The 17644-nt window shown below is 43.4% G+C and overlaps 1 protein-coding gene across 1 annotated transcript; it reads right to left on the bottom strand.

The window, feature by feature from the left end:
* Nucleotides 1-707: 707 nt before the first annotated feature.
* Nucleotides 708-2956, bottom strand: LOC143572496 (uncharacterized protein At5g01610-like). Its single transcript, XM_077057647.1, has 2 exons — nucleotides 2427-2956; nucleotides 708-915 (listed from the first exon to the last, which is right to left on the bottom strand). The coding sequence occupies exon 1, from the start codon at nucleotides 2903-2905 to the stop codon at nucleotides 2435-2437; it is 471 nt and encodes a 156-aa protein (XP_076913762.1). The 5' UTR covers nucleotides 2906-2956; the 3' UTR covers nucleotides 708-915; nucleotides 2427-2434.
* Nucleotides 2957-17644: the final 14688 nt, after the last annotated feature.

Genomic DNA, 17644 nt, shown 5'->3' with positions numbered 1-17644 from the left:
GGCGGTCTCTCAAGATTTGAACAGTTTAGACTTCAAAAAAATAAGACAAAAAACTGAACATTTTTCTTCTTAGTTAAAGTTAAAAAATAACAACCATGCCTTTAAATAGGCTTATGATGACAACTAGAAAAGGGAACTACCTAGTAAATGTAGTAACCCACTAAAGGCGTTCGGTCGGGTTATGTCAAATTGGTATGTAATTATTTTGGTCCGGTCAAACGTTCCGGTTGTGTTAAAAGTCAATTGCACTTAAGGCGTTCAGAATAAATAAATAAAAATCACTAAATTTGGTCGACATTTTATCCACCCCATTACTTAGAGCATCCGTAGTCGGCCAACATTTTGGCGTTTTGGGTTGAAAACGCCCCCCCCCCTCCCCGGTTTTTTGACATAGCGTTTTGTCTATGGCGTTTTCTACAAAACGCAGGTGCGGCACAAATTTTAGAGGTTTTGTGAGTGAGTGGTAAGGCGAGAGGCCTTTTGGGGTCTTTTTCCCCACTACACCCATTTTTTGCAAAATGTCAAAAGCTGACTAACATGAAATAAAATGTACACATGTGCCTAGTTTTGATCATGCATGGTCTAAAGGGCAAAAGAGTTGTTTATAAAAGATATAAAATTTATTTTTAACATATGTTAGTAAAATGATGAAACATGTGAATGTTGGGACAGCAATTACCACGAAACCCAAATTATCAAGAGTTCAATTCATTATGCATCTCATATATGCACCTTTTGTAATATAATTTTAAATGAAGCTTCAAGTTTTGTTCCAATAGAAATAAGCTTTATGCAAGAGACATATTTATCATATGCATACACTAGTGTACATTTTTAAGAGAGCTGTACATATACGCAACTTACATCATAAAACAATATGTATATATGTCATAAAATGAACCTTTGATCCAGAACCTGCAAATAATCAATAGTATTAATAAGATTTGAATCATCATCAATTACTTGAGCTATAGAATCTTCATCCATGATTCTTTAAAACTTGCTCACACAAATATACAATCGATCAAGGTTTAGACTCATAATTATAATCACGATCACAGAAATGTATTAATCTATTAAAATAACTAGTTAGAAGGTTGTAACTATTAAAAATAGAACTCATGAGACTTTCAGTGATACGATCCAAATACCACATGAACAGATAAGCAACAAACCCGCCCATCGTGTGGATTAATCATTAAAGATAATGATGGAAGCTTTCGGAAGTTATCAACAAATATGATTTACTTTTATCTGGCAAATTTGAATGTTAATTGTTTGCTAGTTGATTCTTTATCTCTTAGTTTTCCTTAAGTGTTCCTATAAATACGGCTGAACCTTCTTAGTTTCATTTAATCAATGAAATATATGGGCCTTTTCTCTCTTATAGCTTTTGATTTCTTGAAGATTAACTAATTGATAGGTTTTATTCGAGACAATCCAATCGATAATCTTCAAAAAATCGAAAGCTAATAGACCAAAATAATTCTTCGATTATAAAATAACTTAAAAAGGTTCAGTAATATTTAAAGGAAAAAAAACGATTATATAAATATAAAGAAAGATAAAAGTAAATTAAAATGTTGATAACTTTTGAAAGCTTCGCCTTCCATCATTATCCTCAATAACTAATTCACCAAACAGGTGGCTTTGTTACATGTTCATGCGGTATTTGGATCGTATCATTCAACCTGTCAAGCCCTATTTGACCCCTTAAACTTATAACAAAATCCGTGTAGCTCAATCATTTAATCCGATTAATATTAAACACAAATCAAAGTGATCCATACATGACTAATGGGGTGTTTGGGATTTCTTATCTTAGCTCCTTATAACTTTTCCAAAAAGTTAATAACTTCCACAACATAAAGCAATCCCAAACACCTACTAACTTTTTAAAAAATTAATAAGTTATGAGTCCATGAAACTAAGCATCCCAAACACCCCCTAAATGTTTACTTAGTATCAAAAGCTTCTATTGATTCTTGTCTCATTTCAATCTTGAACCCTAGTCTACTTAAATATGGGGATTTTCAGTCATAATTGTCTTCAAAGCATACAAAAAACAGATCATCTTAATTGCATAATATTGATGATTTTGGAATTGCAACCTTGATTATTCAGAGAATCGTATGATACTCTCAAATTATTTCAATGGTTATTCAAAATACTTTGATCGGATAAAACTTTGAATTTGAGACATGAAGTTGGTATGATTTCGTGAGGAAGATTTATTTCTAATGAATTTTTAATGAAGCAAGCATGCACTTTGCACATCCCGAACTTGCTTAATGTTTAGTATGATTACATTGATCAGCCAGCTAATCCAATTACACTAAAACTAAACTAAAATACTGGTAACGCATAAGCACAAATATTCGATCTTAATTTTTTTTCACAAGCCCAAAGAAATTAAACATAATTACCATCCGATTTAGATCGATTGAGTGTACGAATCGTGCTCACAAGCTTTGCTCTTACACTCCGGCACCTCCGAGAACATATCCGCCGGCAACTTCTTCGACAAAACTCCAACGTGAAACTCAAGCATACCGGAATCAGTATCCAGATCCATACCGGTAACACTAAGCCAGAGAAACAACTGCTTCGCCTGAATACCGGTGACGTCAGAGACCGATCCGTAAGTCAACTTGCCTTGGATGTCCTTACTGTAGTAAACGGTCTGATCGTCGAACTTAACGTAGCACGGACGCGTTAGGTGGACGGTGAATGCACCGTCGGTAGGTGAGAGTGTGTAGGATTCGACGGCGTTAGGTAGGATGCCGATCGGTAATCCGTATTCTGTTAGCATGTCGTGGATGTCGGCGGTGGCGGTGACGGTGACGGTAACGGTGACGGAGAGTGTGATTAAAGTGATGAGTAGTGATTGGTTGAAAGACGCCATTGGTGGATCGGTGAAGTTGCAGATGTCAGACTCTGAGTCAACTCGGACTCTTTAATATTCTTTTGATTATTTATGTAAACAAAATTTTAATTTAATAGGATAGACTATAGTCTTTTACTTGTAGATAAGGAAGAGCTGCCTAATTTATTGGTTTTGGTTTAAATGTTTAAGCATAAATGGATAATTGATAATGACAATGAGAATGATAATAACAATGATACTTATATTTTGATTATTATTATAATTATTATTAGCTTTTATATAGTTGTTAAACTGTGATCTTATTATTAATATTAATATTATTATAATTAGTAGTAGTTTTTATATAACTATTAAACTTTGATTTCCTTTATTTTGCTTCATACACATGTACTTAGAGCCGAGGGTCTCTCTGAAAGCCACCTCTTTATTCCTTTGGATAGAGGTACGGTGGTGCCTACATCCCACCCTCCCCAGACCCGTACTTATAGCTTTGCTGTCGGTGGGATTTTACTGGGTATGATTGATTGATTGATTGATTGAATTTTTCTTTTTTCTTATTTTTTTGAACGGAAATTTAGATTAATGACGGGTCAGTAGTATATTGGATCATCTCCATTTTCGGAGGATAATAATAGTTACTTCCTCCGTCCGTTATAAGTGTTTAGGTTGAAAAACACAAAGTTTAAGGTGAATTGAATGATTAATTTTTTTATTACCAAATGACAATAATACCCTTGAAAAATAGGTCCATCAATATTATTTTATTAATGTTAGTTGTGTGTGTTTAAGGGTAAACTTGAAAAATGGCTAATAAATTTTGAAAATAGACATTTGTAATGAGACAAATAAATAAGTAAATGTGAACACTTATAATGGGACGGAAGGAGTAATAGTTAGTGGATGTTTATGAGGTGAGATTTTATAAAACTTGTAACATAAACAGGTGTACAAATAGTGTCAAAAGCTCCCATATAGGTGGAATTTCATAAGTCTAATATCGAATGAGTATTTCAACATATTCATTATGATCACATTCAACCGGTGAAATTTTACTAGGTGTAAATTTGTTCAATGAACGAGTTAAGTCACGATTTCAACTAGGTCTTAACTCTTAAAAGCACAACATTGTAAGTGAGTTGGTTAGGCTTGTAATATATTGATCCATCAACAGCCCAACTTAATTAGCCCTTGGAAGCTTTGGACTTGGAGAGAGAAATTAACGATTCGGCCCAACTTCCTATCCAATTATCAAGCCTTCAAGGGTCATTCCATTCATATTATTTAATTTGTGGTTATACAAGGAAGTGTTTGTTGAGGTAATACTTCTAGCTTTCTCTCAGGTAGTGGTGTTTGGCTCTACTTATAAGGTTTTGTCACTAAGATTTAAGGCCACTGAAGAAACACTAAGTGACCCCGGCAGATTAAGGATAATCTTAGGGTTAAGTAGATGTTTTCAATGAGGGTTAGGTCCGGCAAAGATGGTTATTCTTTTGATGACCTGCAAAACAGACACCGTGAGCTCGTCACTGAGAAGGGGGGTACCTCCTTGTGACCACCCTCCGGCGTGAGAATCAGACTAGATTGCTCTGAATATAAGTGTATATTAAGAGAAATAGCTAGATAAGATAATATCAGATGATATGTGATAAGATGTGATATCCATACCGTTCCAAGGTGTTGGAGTATTTATAGCCGAATGTAGGTTTCCAAGCAGGTACAGCCAGCTGTATAATATTCCTTTTCCACTAACTACAGGCTACGCACATGCCACGATGGGAGTTGGTGAGTAGGCAGCGGCTGATAGTGACATGGCCGGCTGTGTACTATTCCTTTTTCACCAACCATGGGCTGTGTACGTGCCACGATGGGAGTTGGTGGGTAGGCAGCGGCTGATAGTGACATTTTGTACTAGAGCGTGCTCCTCCTCGTACTGTTGTCGGTGAGCTGTCACCCTGTGATTGGTTCATGGGCTGCTTTGGTCAGATCTTGTCTATTTTGTCAATACCTTGGCAGGTATAGTACAAAAGATCTTCCAGAAGCGTACGGACTGGCTCATTTGGGCGGGAGTATTCCCACCTTGCTCATTCCTTCTTCAGGTGACATTACTGAATTATTAAGAGTTAGTGCCTTGTGCGTGTAGCCTTACTATTAGTGCGGGTAGCCTTCCCTCATGGCTTGTATCCGCAGCTGCGGGAACAGGCGGGGTACTTTACCACTGGGAGGCTTTTCCTGCGGGAACAGCTGGCGTACTACGCATAAGGTCTTCATCTCTCTGAGCATGGTGGGTCCTGCGGATCCAGTTGGTCTTTGCGCAGACGTCCCTCTTCAAGGTGAGTCTATCGCTTCAAACTGGGCTCTGCTGGGACCTACCTCTTCAAGTCCCCACAGTGCATTGTTCTTCTCATGAATTGTTAATAAGTGAGGTGAACTTTTGGACTTAAGCAAGGGGTTTTGAAAAGGGTTTTTAGTTTTAAGGTTTTTCGTGGGGATTCTTCCCGCGGTTTTCCTAATGTCACGTGCAGAAATTCCCGACTTTTCTGCTTGATCTTTGGGTATGATGCGGGTAGGTGTGTAACCTCCTCGCAAGTCAGGAGCGTTGAGTTTCACTTGTGTGGATTCTCCACGAGGTTTTGGTAGTTTTAGACATAGTGATCAATTATGTTAAACAACCAATTCCATCTTGGAGCTTCAAACAATCTAGTTCTCAACGTTCCCGCTATGCGGGGATGTTATTTCCCTTTCCACAAGCATGGCCTAGAAGATCCTTCTTGGTTTCAATTCCCTGCAAGTGCTAAGTATGTGAAGGGTTTCGCCTTGACACTGTACCCGCACTCGTATTATAGTTTCTTGATTTCCAAGGTATTCTTGGCTTCAATTCCCTGCAGGTGCTAAGTATGTGAAGGGTTTCGCCTTGACACTGTACCCGCACTTGTCTTACGGTTTCTTGGTTTCCAAGGTAAGGGGGTATATTCCCTCTTATTTTTGAATCTTTGTTTCACGCATATTTTAGTTTAACTTAGCAATTTCTTGAATAGTTTGGATAAGTTAACCTTTCGACGCGTGGTTGTCAATAGTTAATGTTCAGTTTCCTCTATCATGATTGTGCGGGTAGGACCGTCACTTTCATTTAGTGGGATGACCAAACTTCACCTATAACTGACCTGCGTGAAGGTTTTCCTCATCTTTATGGAAATTTTCTAAGTGTTTTGAATAAGTTAACCTTTCGACGCGTGGTTGTCCATAGGTTAATGTTCAGTTTCCTCTATCATGATTGTACGGATAGGACCGTCACTTTCATTTAGTGGGATGACCAAATTTCACCTATAACTGACCTGCGTGAAGGTTTTCCTCATCTTTTCCTTAGAAATTTTTACCGTTTTTTGTGTTTATGCGGGTTTTGCCGCCTTCCACACGCAACGACTTACTTTCCCACTTATTTATGCGGTGAATACCGGCATATCAGTGTGGAAAGTTCATATGTATAAAGGTAAGGCTATCAACACAATGTGATAAAGGAGAATCATTTCCATTAGAAGTGGCTCTAGGCCTTTTCTTTATAAGTTTGGAATTGATCTACATGTAACATTTGCGTAATTGAGCTCCATTCCATGTTCTTGGGATAGGGGTGCCATCGAGCCTTTCGAGCCGGTATGCGCCCTTTCCCAAAACTTCTTTGATAATGTAGGGTCCTTCCCAGACCGGGACCAGCTTTCCTGGGCGCTCTTGGTTCGAAGGCTCGTTGTTACGCAATATGTAGTCTCCTACATTGAAGTTGCAGAGTTTTACCCGCGTGTTGTAGTATTTTTGCATTTGTCGCTTGTAATTCTCTTCACGCGCTGCGGCTAAGTCTCTGCGTTCTTCGGTTAGCATAAGGTCTAACCGTCTTTCTGCATCATTGTCTTCTGGCTGAATCAAGACCCTTGGTGAGGGTAGACCAATTTCGACCGAGACCATGGCTTCAGTGCCATAAGTGAGGCTGAACGGGGTTTCTCCCGTACTTGCCTTTTTCAGCGTTCTGTTTGCCCAAAGGACGTGTGGAACTTCGTCCACCCAGCCGGATCTGTGTTCCAATAGTCTTTTTTCTTTATGCCATCGACGATGCTCTTATTTACTCTTTCCACCTCACCATTACCCTGCGGGTGCGCCACTGAGGTAAAGGTGTGGGTGATTTGAAGTTCTTCCAGCCACTTTTGTAGCTTCTTGTCGGCAAAGTTGGTGCCGTTATCGCTCACCAAATTATGGGGAAGTCCAAAACGACAGATAATAAATTCCCAAATAAATTTTTTGATATGTTTTGCGGTTGTTTGGGCTAAGGGTTTTGCTTCTATCCACTTGGTGAAGTAGTCGATGGCTACCACTAGAAACTGAACGTTCCCTGCTGCTGTGGGAAATGGGCCTGTCACATCGATGCCCCACTTCTGAAATGGCCATGAAGAGGTGACTGGAACAAGTTCATTCTTCGGGCGATGCGTGTTGGGTGCGTAGAGTTGGCAAGACCTACACTTTCTGATGTATGCCAGCGCATCCGTATGCATCCCCGGCCAAAAGTATCCCGCGTTGTTTAGCTTAGCTACAACAGCGCGTGGACCTGCGTGTACCCCACAGATGCCCTCGTGCACTTCCCTTAGGAGGTAGCCAGCATCTTGGTTGTCCACGCATCTTAGGAGTGGGCCAAGAAAATTACGCATGTAAAGGATGTCATCGATGAATTGATAGTTCAGTGCTTTACAGCGTATTTTTCTTGCCTGTGTTTTTGACTCTGGTAGTATACCCGCCGCAAGGTAATTTATTATTGGTGTCATCCACGTTTCTGTGCCGGTTTGGATGACACAGATTTCCTTGTGCGGGACTGATGGTGCTCCAAGGAGTTCAATGCGGATGTCCTTTCCCAAGTGGGTGAAGGCTAATGATGCAAGCTTGCTTAACGCATCCGCAGATTTGTTTTCGCTACGCTTGACGTGTATGACTTTACAATCGTTAAAATCGCGCATAAGGGTTTTTGCTTGTGCGAGGTACAGGGCCATTGTGTCGTTCACGGCCGTGTACGTCCCGTTTATTTGGTTGGCTACTAACATGGAATCCACGTGGGCTTCCAAGTTTTTCACTCCCATCTTACGCGCAATTCTCAGCCCGGCCAAGAATGCTTCATACCCCGCTTCGTTATTCGTACTTGGAAAATCCAGTCGAATAGCGTAAGTGTATTCTTGGCCTGCTGGGTTGGTTAGTTTCAACCCTGCGCCTGAACCTCGTTGCTGGCTGCTCCATCAGTGTAGAGTCGCCAGACATCATCGATGTCCTGTGCTGGAGAGGGTTGAGCCTCCTCCTGGCACTCTTTCTCCCGCGAAGCAGGGACTTCTGTAATAAAGTCGGCCAAGACCTGGCCTTTTATGGCTGGTCTCGGCTTGTACTTTATCGCGTATTCTCCCAATTCTATTGCCCATTTGGCTAGGCGTCCCGACAATTCGGGTTTGCCTAGAACGTTTGCAAGTTTGAAGTTGGTGAGAATGGTGATTGGGTGACCTTGGAAATATCGTCTTAGCTTGTGTGAAGCCTGTACAAGTGCTAATACTAATTTTCCAGGGTAGAGTACCGGGTTTCTACGTCTGTTAGGACACGGCTAACATAGTAGATTGGCATCTGGATGCCTTTTCGCTCTACTAGCAGGACTGCCCCGGTTGCTCTATCTGTGGCGGAAAGGTATAGGATTAATTCCTCCCCCGCTTCTGGTGCTGTGAGCGTTGGGAACTCGATCAAGCGTGACCGAATTTCCTGAAAAGCTGCTTCCGCTTCTGGTGTCCAGCGGAAGTGCGTTTTCTTTAAACAGTTTCTCAATGTTGACACGAATGGGAATGATCTATCCGCATGGTTTGCCAAAAAGCGGTTAAGTGCGACTAGTCGTCCATTCAGTGTCTGAGCTTGCTTGATGGTAGTAGGTGATTCCATTTTGATAATGGCTTCGACCTTTTCAGGGTTCGCTCTGAAGCCATCTTTAGTAACAATGACTCCTAAGAACTTCCATTCTTCCATCCCAAAGGAACACTTGCTCGGATTGAGCTTCATGTTCATCTTTCTGAGCGTGTTGAAAGTTTCTTCGATGTCTTTCAACATCGCTTCTGGCTCATGGCTTTTGATGACCAAGTCATCCATGTAGACTTCCAAGTTCCTCCCAATTTGGGCATGAAACTCTTTGTCCATCAGGCGTTGGTATGTGGACCCGGCATTCTTAAGTCCGAATGGCATCATTTGATAACAAAATGTGCCATCGGGCGTCCGAAATGCGGTTTTGTCCTGATCGTCAACGGCCATGTGGATTTGATGGTACCCCTTATACGCATCAAGGAAGCATTTAAGGCGAAACGGTGTTAACGAATCTACCTTAAGATCAATTTCGGGTAACGGGTAACAATCTTTGGGGCATGCTTTGTTTAAGTCTTTGAAATCTATGCACATGCGCCATTGTTTGTTATATTTCGGTACCATGACGGGATTTGCAACCCATGTTTGATATCTGCTAACGCGTACGAGGCCCGCGTCAAGGAGTTCCTTGACTTGGGTTCTACACGCGTTAGCTTGTTCCGCCCCCATTACTCTGCGCTTTTGTATGACTGGCGTAAAAGCCGGGTCACACTTGAGTTTATGCTCTGCCTTACTTCGAGGTACACCAGTCATGTCAGCTGGTGTCCACGCGAAGATGTCAGCGTTTTTCTGTAGTAAGCGTTTGAGTAAGGTGCGCATAGGATCAGTGACTGTTGGGCCAATGGTAACAGATTGGTCAGGGTATTTGCCATTGAAGGCCCATTCTTCTGGTTCGGTGATGGTTGGTTTAGCCATCTTTGGTTTGGGTTTTGATGAGACAGATGCGATGCATACCTGGGGAATACCGGTGATCATCGCTACACCCTCAGCTGTTGGCCATCCCATCATGCCGTGGACTGAAGATACCACGGCATTGAATCTTGCCATCCCGTCTCTCCCGAATAGAATGTCGTATGTGTGGTGTGGCTTCCTCATTACGACAAAGTCCACGTCTTCTGTGCGGGAGTGTTTCCTGTCCGTGAGAATGACGGGGAAAGATAGGATACCCAGGGGGGTGTTTGTGCTGCCGTCGAACCCTTCCATCGAGCCGTAGACCGTTTCCAGGCGTTCCTTGTCTTCGTGGTCTAGCTTGTCGAAGAACTGCCTGTAAATAACCGTTGACGAGGCGCCGTTGTCAGCAAGAGTGCGGGAAGTGATGTAGTGCCCCAGCTGGCTTTTGATGACGATAGGGCCTTCTTTGCTGGGTCCTCCTGGCACTCGCGGGAAGCGCACCTCAGCTTCCTTCCACGCGCATGGTTCTGTTGTTCGTCTTTTTCTTCCTCTGACGTTACTATGAACCATGTGGATGCTGATGTCAACGGGCATTCGTCCGTTGCCTTTGTATCGGTTATCATTCCTTCCTCCATTCTTGATTGATGCCACAAGGTGTGTAAGTTTTCCATCCTTGACGAATGTTTCAACAATATCCTTCAAGGATGTACACTCCTCATTGGTGTGACTCTTTGTCCCGTGGAAGTCACAGGATTTGCTCTGATCCGCGTTACGTCGCTGCCGGACCATTGGAGCTTTTGGCCATGGTAGTTTTTCGGTGGCAAATATCTCCGTGACGCTTTTGGTGAGTGGCGTCCACCGGGTGTTTCGGCTTGATGGGTGCGTGTTATCCCTTCCGCCTACTAGAGGGCGAGAGCTGGATGAGGTGTCAAAGTTTACCCTTGACTGCCAAATACCTAGCTTCCTCTTTTTGTTTTGCCGGGCGGTCCGGACGTTGTTTTCTCTAGTCCTCTGCGTGTAGAGGTTTGTACTCTGGGGAAGATCCCTACCCAGTTGCTTCTCCGTTTCGGCAAAGCGCTTGGCCGCCGTCATGATGGCATCCCATGTGGATGGCATGCCGTCTTTACCCGTCAACGTGCGGATAAGCTCTGGGTATTCGGCGCCCTGGATGAAAGCGGCGCGAACAAGATCTTCGCTTATGGTGCCCAGACTCAGCTTTTTCGAGTTAAAGCGAGTGATGAAGTCTAGTAAAGATTCATCCTCCTTTCTAACGCAGTTGAGGATCGTCCACTGCTCTTCAGTATATTTCCTCTGTTGACTGAAGTGCTGGCTGAACTTGTGTTGGAAGTCCGCCCAATCATAGATGTGGTGGACTGGTAAACGATCAAACCACGCCCTGGCCGCTCCAACCAGCGTCATCTGGAACATATAACACCACGTGGGTTCCGTCCAGTTGCTGACGGTTGCCCCCGCTATGAATCTGTTCAAGTGATCGTCTGGGTCGGATATACCATCATAAGTGCCGATGTTGGACATCTGTTTGGCACTCTTCGGGGCGATTGCTTCCGCAATGTCCCTTGCAAACTTGGATGTTCCCGCATTTGCAACAGTTGGTCTAAAGGTTTTGGAGAAGTCACGTGGGTTTCCCCCCGCGTTCAATGGTTTGAAGGTTTCTCCAAAATTCCTTCTCGGTTGGAAGTCCGTTTCCTTGCGCTTCCCTTTCGCCCTATGACGAGGGTTTGCGTCACTTTCGGACTCCTCCCAATCATCGTCCAAGTACTCGCACTCATTGCTCATGTTGAGCTGTTGTCGAGTGCTTCCGAATTCGTCAGCCTGTTGGAGTGAACGTAAGCGTTCATCCAACTCAGCTTGGAATTCCTTCTGACGTGCTTCCGCCCGCGCTTTAACTTGATCAAGTGTTTGGCGGGGGAGCCTCGTCTTTTGTCTCTCCAACTGGGTATCGGTGAATCCCAGTGAAGGATTGTTTACTGCACTTGCCCCGGCTTGGGTAAACGGGGTAGTGTTCGTAAAAATTGTGTACTCGCCGGTGTTCCCCCCAGTAGCTGGGGTTGTGGTTACCGGGGTTTCTTGGTCACTTGCTGGCCTTGGCACCGGAGTAACCTTAACCATCTTTCCAAAGGTTTTAAAAAACTGAGAAAATTAGTTCTAGCTTTTATGCACGGATGGCGCCAATGAAGAAACACTAAGTGACCCCGGCAGATTAAGGATAATCTTAGGGTTAAGTAGATGTTTCCCACGATGGTTAGGTCCGGCAAAGATGGTTATTCTTCTGATGACCTGCAAAACAGACACCGTGAGCTCGTCACTGAGAAGGGGGGGGGTACCTCCTTGTGACCACCCTCCGGCGTGAGAATTAGACTAGATTGCTCTGAATATAAGTGTATATTAAGAGAAATAGCTAGATAAGATAATATCAGATGATATGTGATAAGATGTGATATCCATACCGTTCCAAGGTGTTGGAGTATTTATAGCCGAAGGTAGGTTTCCAAGCAGGTACAGCCAGCTGTATAATATTCCTTTTCCACCAACTACAGGCTACGCATATGCCACGATGGGAGTTGGTGAGTAGGCAGCGGCTGATAGTGACATGGCCGGCTGTGTACTATTCCTTTTTCACCAACCATGGGCTGTGTACGTGCCACGATGGGAGTTGGTGGGTAGGCAGCGGCTGATAGTGACATTTTGTACTAGAGCGTGCTCCTCCTCGTACTGTTGTCGGTGAGCTGTCACCTTGTGATTGGTTCATGGGCTGCTTTGGTCAGATCTTGTCTATTTTGTCCATACATTGGCAGATATAGTACAAAAGATCTTCCAGAAGCGTACGGACTGGCTCATTTGGGCGGGAGTATTCCCGCCTTGCTCATTCATTCTTCAGGTGACATTACTGAATTATTAAGAGTTAGTGCCTTGTGCGTGTAGCCTTACTATTAGTGCGGGTAGCCTTCCCTCATGGCTTGTATCCGCAGCTGCGGGAACAGGCGGGGTACTTTACCACTGGGAGGCTTTTCCTGCGGGAACAGCTGGCGTACTACGCGTAAGGTCTTCATCTCTCTGAGCATGGTGGGTCCTGCGGATCCAGTTGGTCTTTGCGCAGACGTCCCTCTTCAAGGTGAGTCTTGCGTGTAACATCCCGAAATTTCGAAGGTAATATTAATTATATTACTTATTAATAGATGGGAAGTTTACTCGGGTTATCAGGAAATAAATAAAAGAATAGGAGTTGGTATGGGTCGGGCTAGTGTCGGGTAATGGAAGTGGGTTATGGACTTGGGTTAATTGAGATAGGTTAAATGAGAATGGGATTTCAGGGATATAAATACCCCCAAAATCCCAAAATATCTCATTTCTCACCAAACTCCCTAACACACACTCCTTACACCCTCAAAACACACACATTCTAACCGATCTAGATTCGAAGCCGAGACCCGAGATTTGTTGATAGATCTGAGTTGGTAAGGTAAGAACTAATCTAACAAAGCTATTATTACTGAAAATGGTTAGGATTGGATGGGTTAACCGGACCCGAAACCCAACTGCCCAAATCGGACCCCTAAAACGTCGATTTTAGGCCGATTTGATGGTTGGGGTTTGTAGGCGCCGATCATACGGTTCCGTGGGTACCAAAATCGAGTTATTTGGCTAAGAAACGAAGGAGTTATGGGCAAACAGATCTGCAGCGCGACAACTTCGCCTGCAAGATTAAGTTCGCCTGATGAACTTCGCCTTCAAGCGTAACTTCGCCTTCAAGCGTAACTTCGCCTTCAAGCGTAACTTCGCCTAAGGATAACTTCGCCTACGGCCAAGTTCGCCTAAGGATAACTTCGCCTGAAGCCAAGTTCGCCTAAGGTTTAACTTCGCCTGAAGCCAAGTTCGCCTAAGGTTTAACTTCGCCTGAAGCCAAGTTCGCCTAAGGTTTAACTTCGCCTGAAGCCAAGTTCGCCTAAGGTTTAACTTCGCCTGAAGCCAAGTTCGCCCGAGGTTTAACTTCGCCTGAAGTGAGGTTCGTTTAGAAAATAAATTAAAAACCTAATGGAAAATGTGTTAAGGCAGTTATCGAAAATAAAATTTTTCCAAGCTGACCTGGCAGCTTAACCCCAGCCAGGGGCTCTGCCTGAAGCCAAGTTCGCCCGAGGTTTAACTTCGCCTGAAGTGAGGTTCGTTTAGAAAATAAATTAAAAACCTAATGGAAAATGTGTTAAGGCAGTTATCTGTTGGTGCATTTTGTGACCGTCGCTATGCAATTCAGACCAGCGGAACGCCACAGGCGAAGTTAGCACAACTTCGCCTTAGGCGAAGTTAGATCAACTTCGCCAACGGCGAAGTTGTAACAACTTCTGCCTTAGGCGAAGTTATCACAACTTCACCATAGGCGAAGTTATGAACAACTTCGCCTACTGGCCCAAGCCCAAGCCCGAGAAGATGTTTTGTCTATATATATGTGTGTCTTGTTTAGGTTTTGTATCCAGAAATTAAGAGTAATTGTGTTATAGTTCATTTGTCTAGAGAGCAAAAGAGAGGAAGTGTCGTGAGGGACGACCCGAGGTAGAGCTCACCTCGGGTCGGACGTGTTTCTGTTTGGTTACGGTATGTAACGTGTTTTGATTATTATAAAGAATCTGCAGATTTGTTTATTTGTTCTTGTATTTGTTCGTATATTTGTTCGTGTACGTGTTTGTGTTCTTCGTCTTGTACACCATTAACGAGTCTAGGAGGATTCCGCACTCCTAGACCTCGTGCGGATCTCGTATCGATCGGGACGTCCCCGGGGGAACCTACAAGTGGTATCAGAGCCTTAGGCTCTTATGCTATGGTTCGAGATCTGCGTTTTGGTGTTTCTGGCACGTTTCTGTGCGTTTCTGGCCGAACAGCGCCGTAGGCGAAGTTATTGTTCATCAGGCGAAGTTGCCGTCACTGTTCGTAGGGTTTCAGCGAAGATATAAGGTCTGGCGAAGTTATGAACAGGCGAAGTTGACTTTAGGCGAAGTTGACTTCTCGGCGAAGTTATAGCCAGGCGAAGTTAAGAACAGGCGAAGTTATGAACAGGCGAAGTTATGGCCAGGCGAAGTTATGGCCAGGCGAAGTTAGCAGCCAGGCGAAGTTATGGCCAGGCGAAGTTAGCAGCCAGGTGAAGTTATGGCCAGGCGAAGTTAGCAGCCAGGTGAAGTTATGGCCAGGTGAAGTTAGCAGCCAGGTGAAGTTAAAAAAAAAAAAAAAAAAAAAATGTTTGGAGTTTTCGTCTGTATGGCCAGGTGTACACGATTATTGTGAGACCGAAGATGTTGTTCCGTCAACGAGTGAAACTTGTTATCTCTTGGTCTTACGTGTGAACAAATACGTGTCAACTCTGGATTTGGAGTTGAGGTTGTGAATGGGATATTGATTGAAACTGGATATTGACACATATTTGGGTGTTTGTGGGCAATGAAATTGTTGTTGTTCAAGGTTGACCAACTGAAGAAAGTCAAATTGAACTGAAGGCTTTCGTCATTACTGGATTGCGGTCAGAGCATATTATTTATGTTATTTTCAAGGCGTTCGAGAATTGGATCCGGAAACGTGATGCTTATTTATTAGAGTGAAAATTCTGGAACAAGTTGGATTTAATCGGGAACTAAAGTGTTTATGTTCTTGATCGTTATCCCTGGTGATTGAAGATGCTTCGGATTAATTAATGGTCATGTGTTAGATTCTGTCAAGGTGGTTTCGTGATGAAATTGATCACTTGATGTTGAGTAGTTGAAGATTAAACCTTATCGTATGCCGACGAGTTGGTGAAGTTGTGGAGGAAGCCCAACTTCACGTATTGGTGAAGTCAGATGGACTCACGTGATTGGTTGAGATGATCTATTGGCACGAGGATGCATGCATTTCAAAGACCTCAATCGTTATAGTCGGAGAAGCTTACACTGAAGGGGAGATCTGATATGGAAGACGCTGGGTGACTGGTAGATTTATGAAGCTATAGGACAGTTTCAGACACGGCTGGTTGATGAGCAAACAGAAGATCATCAGTTAAGAGGGAGTCTGTTGGTGCATGTTTTGTAACAGATGATCTTTTGTGTTTGTTAGAATTGAGAGCAACGGTCAAAGGGGAGACTGTTGGTGCATTTTGTGACCGTCGCTATGCAATTCAGACCAGCGGAACGCCACAGGCGAAGTTAGCACAACTTCGCCTTAGGCGAAGTTAGATCAACTTCGCCAACGGCGAAGTTGTAACAACTTCTGCCTTAGGCGAAGTTATCACAACTTCACCATAGGCGAAGTTATGAACAACTTCGCCTACTGGCCCAAGCCCAAGCCCGAGAAGATGTTTTGTCTATATATATGTGTGTCTTGTTTAGGTTTTGTATCCAGAAATTAAGAGTAATTGTGTTATAGTTCATTTGTCTAGAGAGCAAAAGAGAGGAAGTGTCGTGAGGGACGACCCGAGGTAGAGCTCACCTCGGGTCGGACGTGTTTCTGTTTGGTTACGGTATGTAACGTGTTTTGATTATTATAAAGAATCTGCAGATTTGTTTATTTGTTCTTGTATTTGTTCGTATATTTGTTCGTGTACGTGTTTGTGTTCTTCGTCTTGTACACCATTAACGAGTCTAGGAGGATTCCGCACTCCTAGACCTCGTGCGGATCTCGTATCGATCGGGACGTCCCCGGGGGAACCTACATTATCGAAAATAAAATTTTTCCAAGCTGACCTGGCAGCTTAACCCCAGCCAGGGGCTCTGCCCCTTGGACCCCGCTAGGGGCTGCCGCCCCTAGAACCCCGCTACCAGGGGCGCTGCCCCCGGACCCCCGTTCATTGTGGGTCATATAAAGATAGAAACGCAACATAAGTAGTAGTAGCTAATTGATACGTGTAAATATTATACAGTTAGCCGTGCACAGCTCAAGAGGGGAATAACTATTAACGGAGAGCGTAACAGTATTCAGGTGAGTTTCTAGCCCCATTTATGTGTTATGTTTTCGGGGCTGTGTGCATACTCGATGTGTTGTTAATACATTTATCCTAAGTGATAAGTGTATGCCATATGTGATATATGTGATGGATATGAATGGTTGCTTGTCGGTACGCGAACGATCTTCGGATATTGCGCGTACTGTCAGGTCAAAAATAAAGGTACGAATATTATACATCGAAGATGTATGAACATTACAAATGAATACTTGTCGGGGCGTGAACGATCTTCGGATATTGCACGTATCGACAAGAGGTATGGTTGTTAGATGAATGATGTAAAGAACGCCTAGGGTGTTCTTATGCTATGATGTAATTATTGTATATGTGAAGTAGGTGTATACAGGTACACGAATGGTATGTGAGTTCTACGTTCGACATAGTAAGTTAGGATGGCAAATCCCTCTAGCTTTTGTCGGACATAGACTCGGCTGGTGATGGCGTAGTTAAGGACTGCGGGCCTTATACGTAAAGTAGATGATAGATGTAAACGTAGTTAAGGACTGCGGGCCTTATACGTAAAGTAGATGATAGATGTAAACGTAGATAGGGACGGTGGGCCTTATACGTGTTACAGATAATAGACGACAACGTAGTTAAGGACTGCGGACCTTATACGTATTATAGATAGGCATCAGCATAGGAAAGGACTGTGGACCTTATACGTGCTGTAGTTGTGTTGTGGTAGCATAGGGGAGGACTGCGGACCTCGTACGTGCTATGGTTTAGGTTGCAACATAGGGGAGGACTGTGGACCTTGTACGTGTTGTGGATGTAGGATGGTATAGGGAAGGACTGCGGACCTTGCACGTACCATAAAGGGTGAACATAGGTAAGGACTGCGGACCTTTGTACGTGTTCACGACCTTGAGTACAGGTATAGACGGTGAACTATGAACGTACTCTCGGTAGACTGAGGTTAGTGATTGTAGATATGTATGTATGTATGGTAGCAAGTATGTAAGTAGAAC

The sequence above is a fragment of the Bidens hawaiensis genome, unplaced genomic scaffold (assembly GCF_021521415.1).
Source record: "Bidens hawaiensis isolate Kalapana, Puna unplaced genomic scaffold, B.hawaiensis_p1.1 tig00025939_1, whole genome shotgun sequence".
NCBI lineage: Eukaryota > Viridiplantae > Streptophyta > Magnoliopsida > Asterales > Asteraceae > Bidens > Bidens hawaiensis.
Note: the sequence above shows the minus strand (reverse complement) of the source record. Positions and strands in the feature narration are given on the sequence as shown.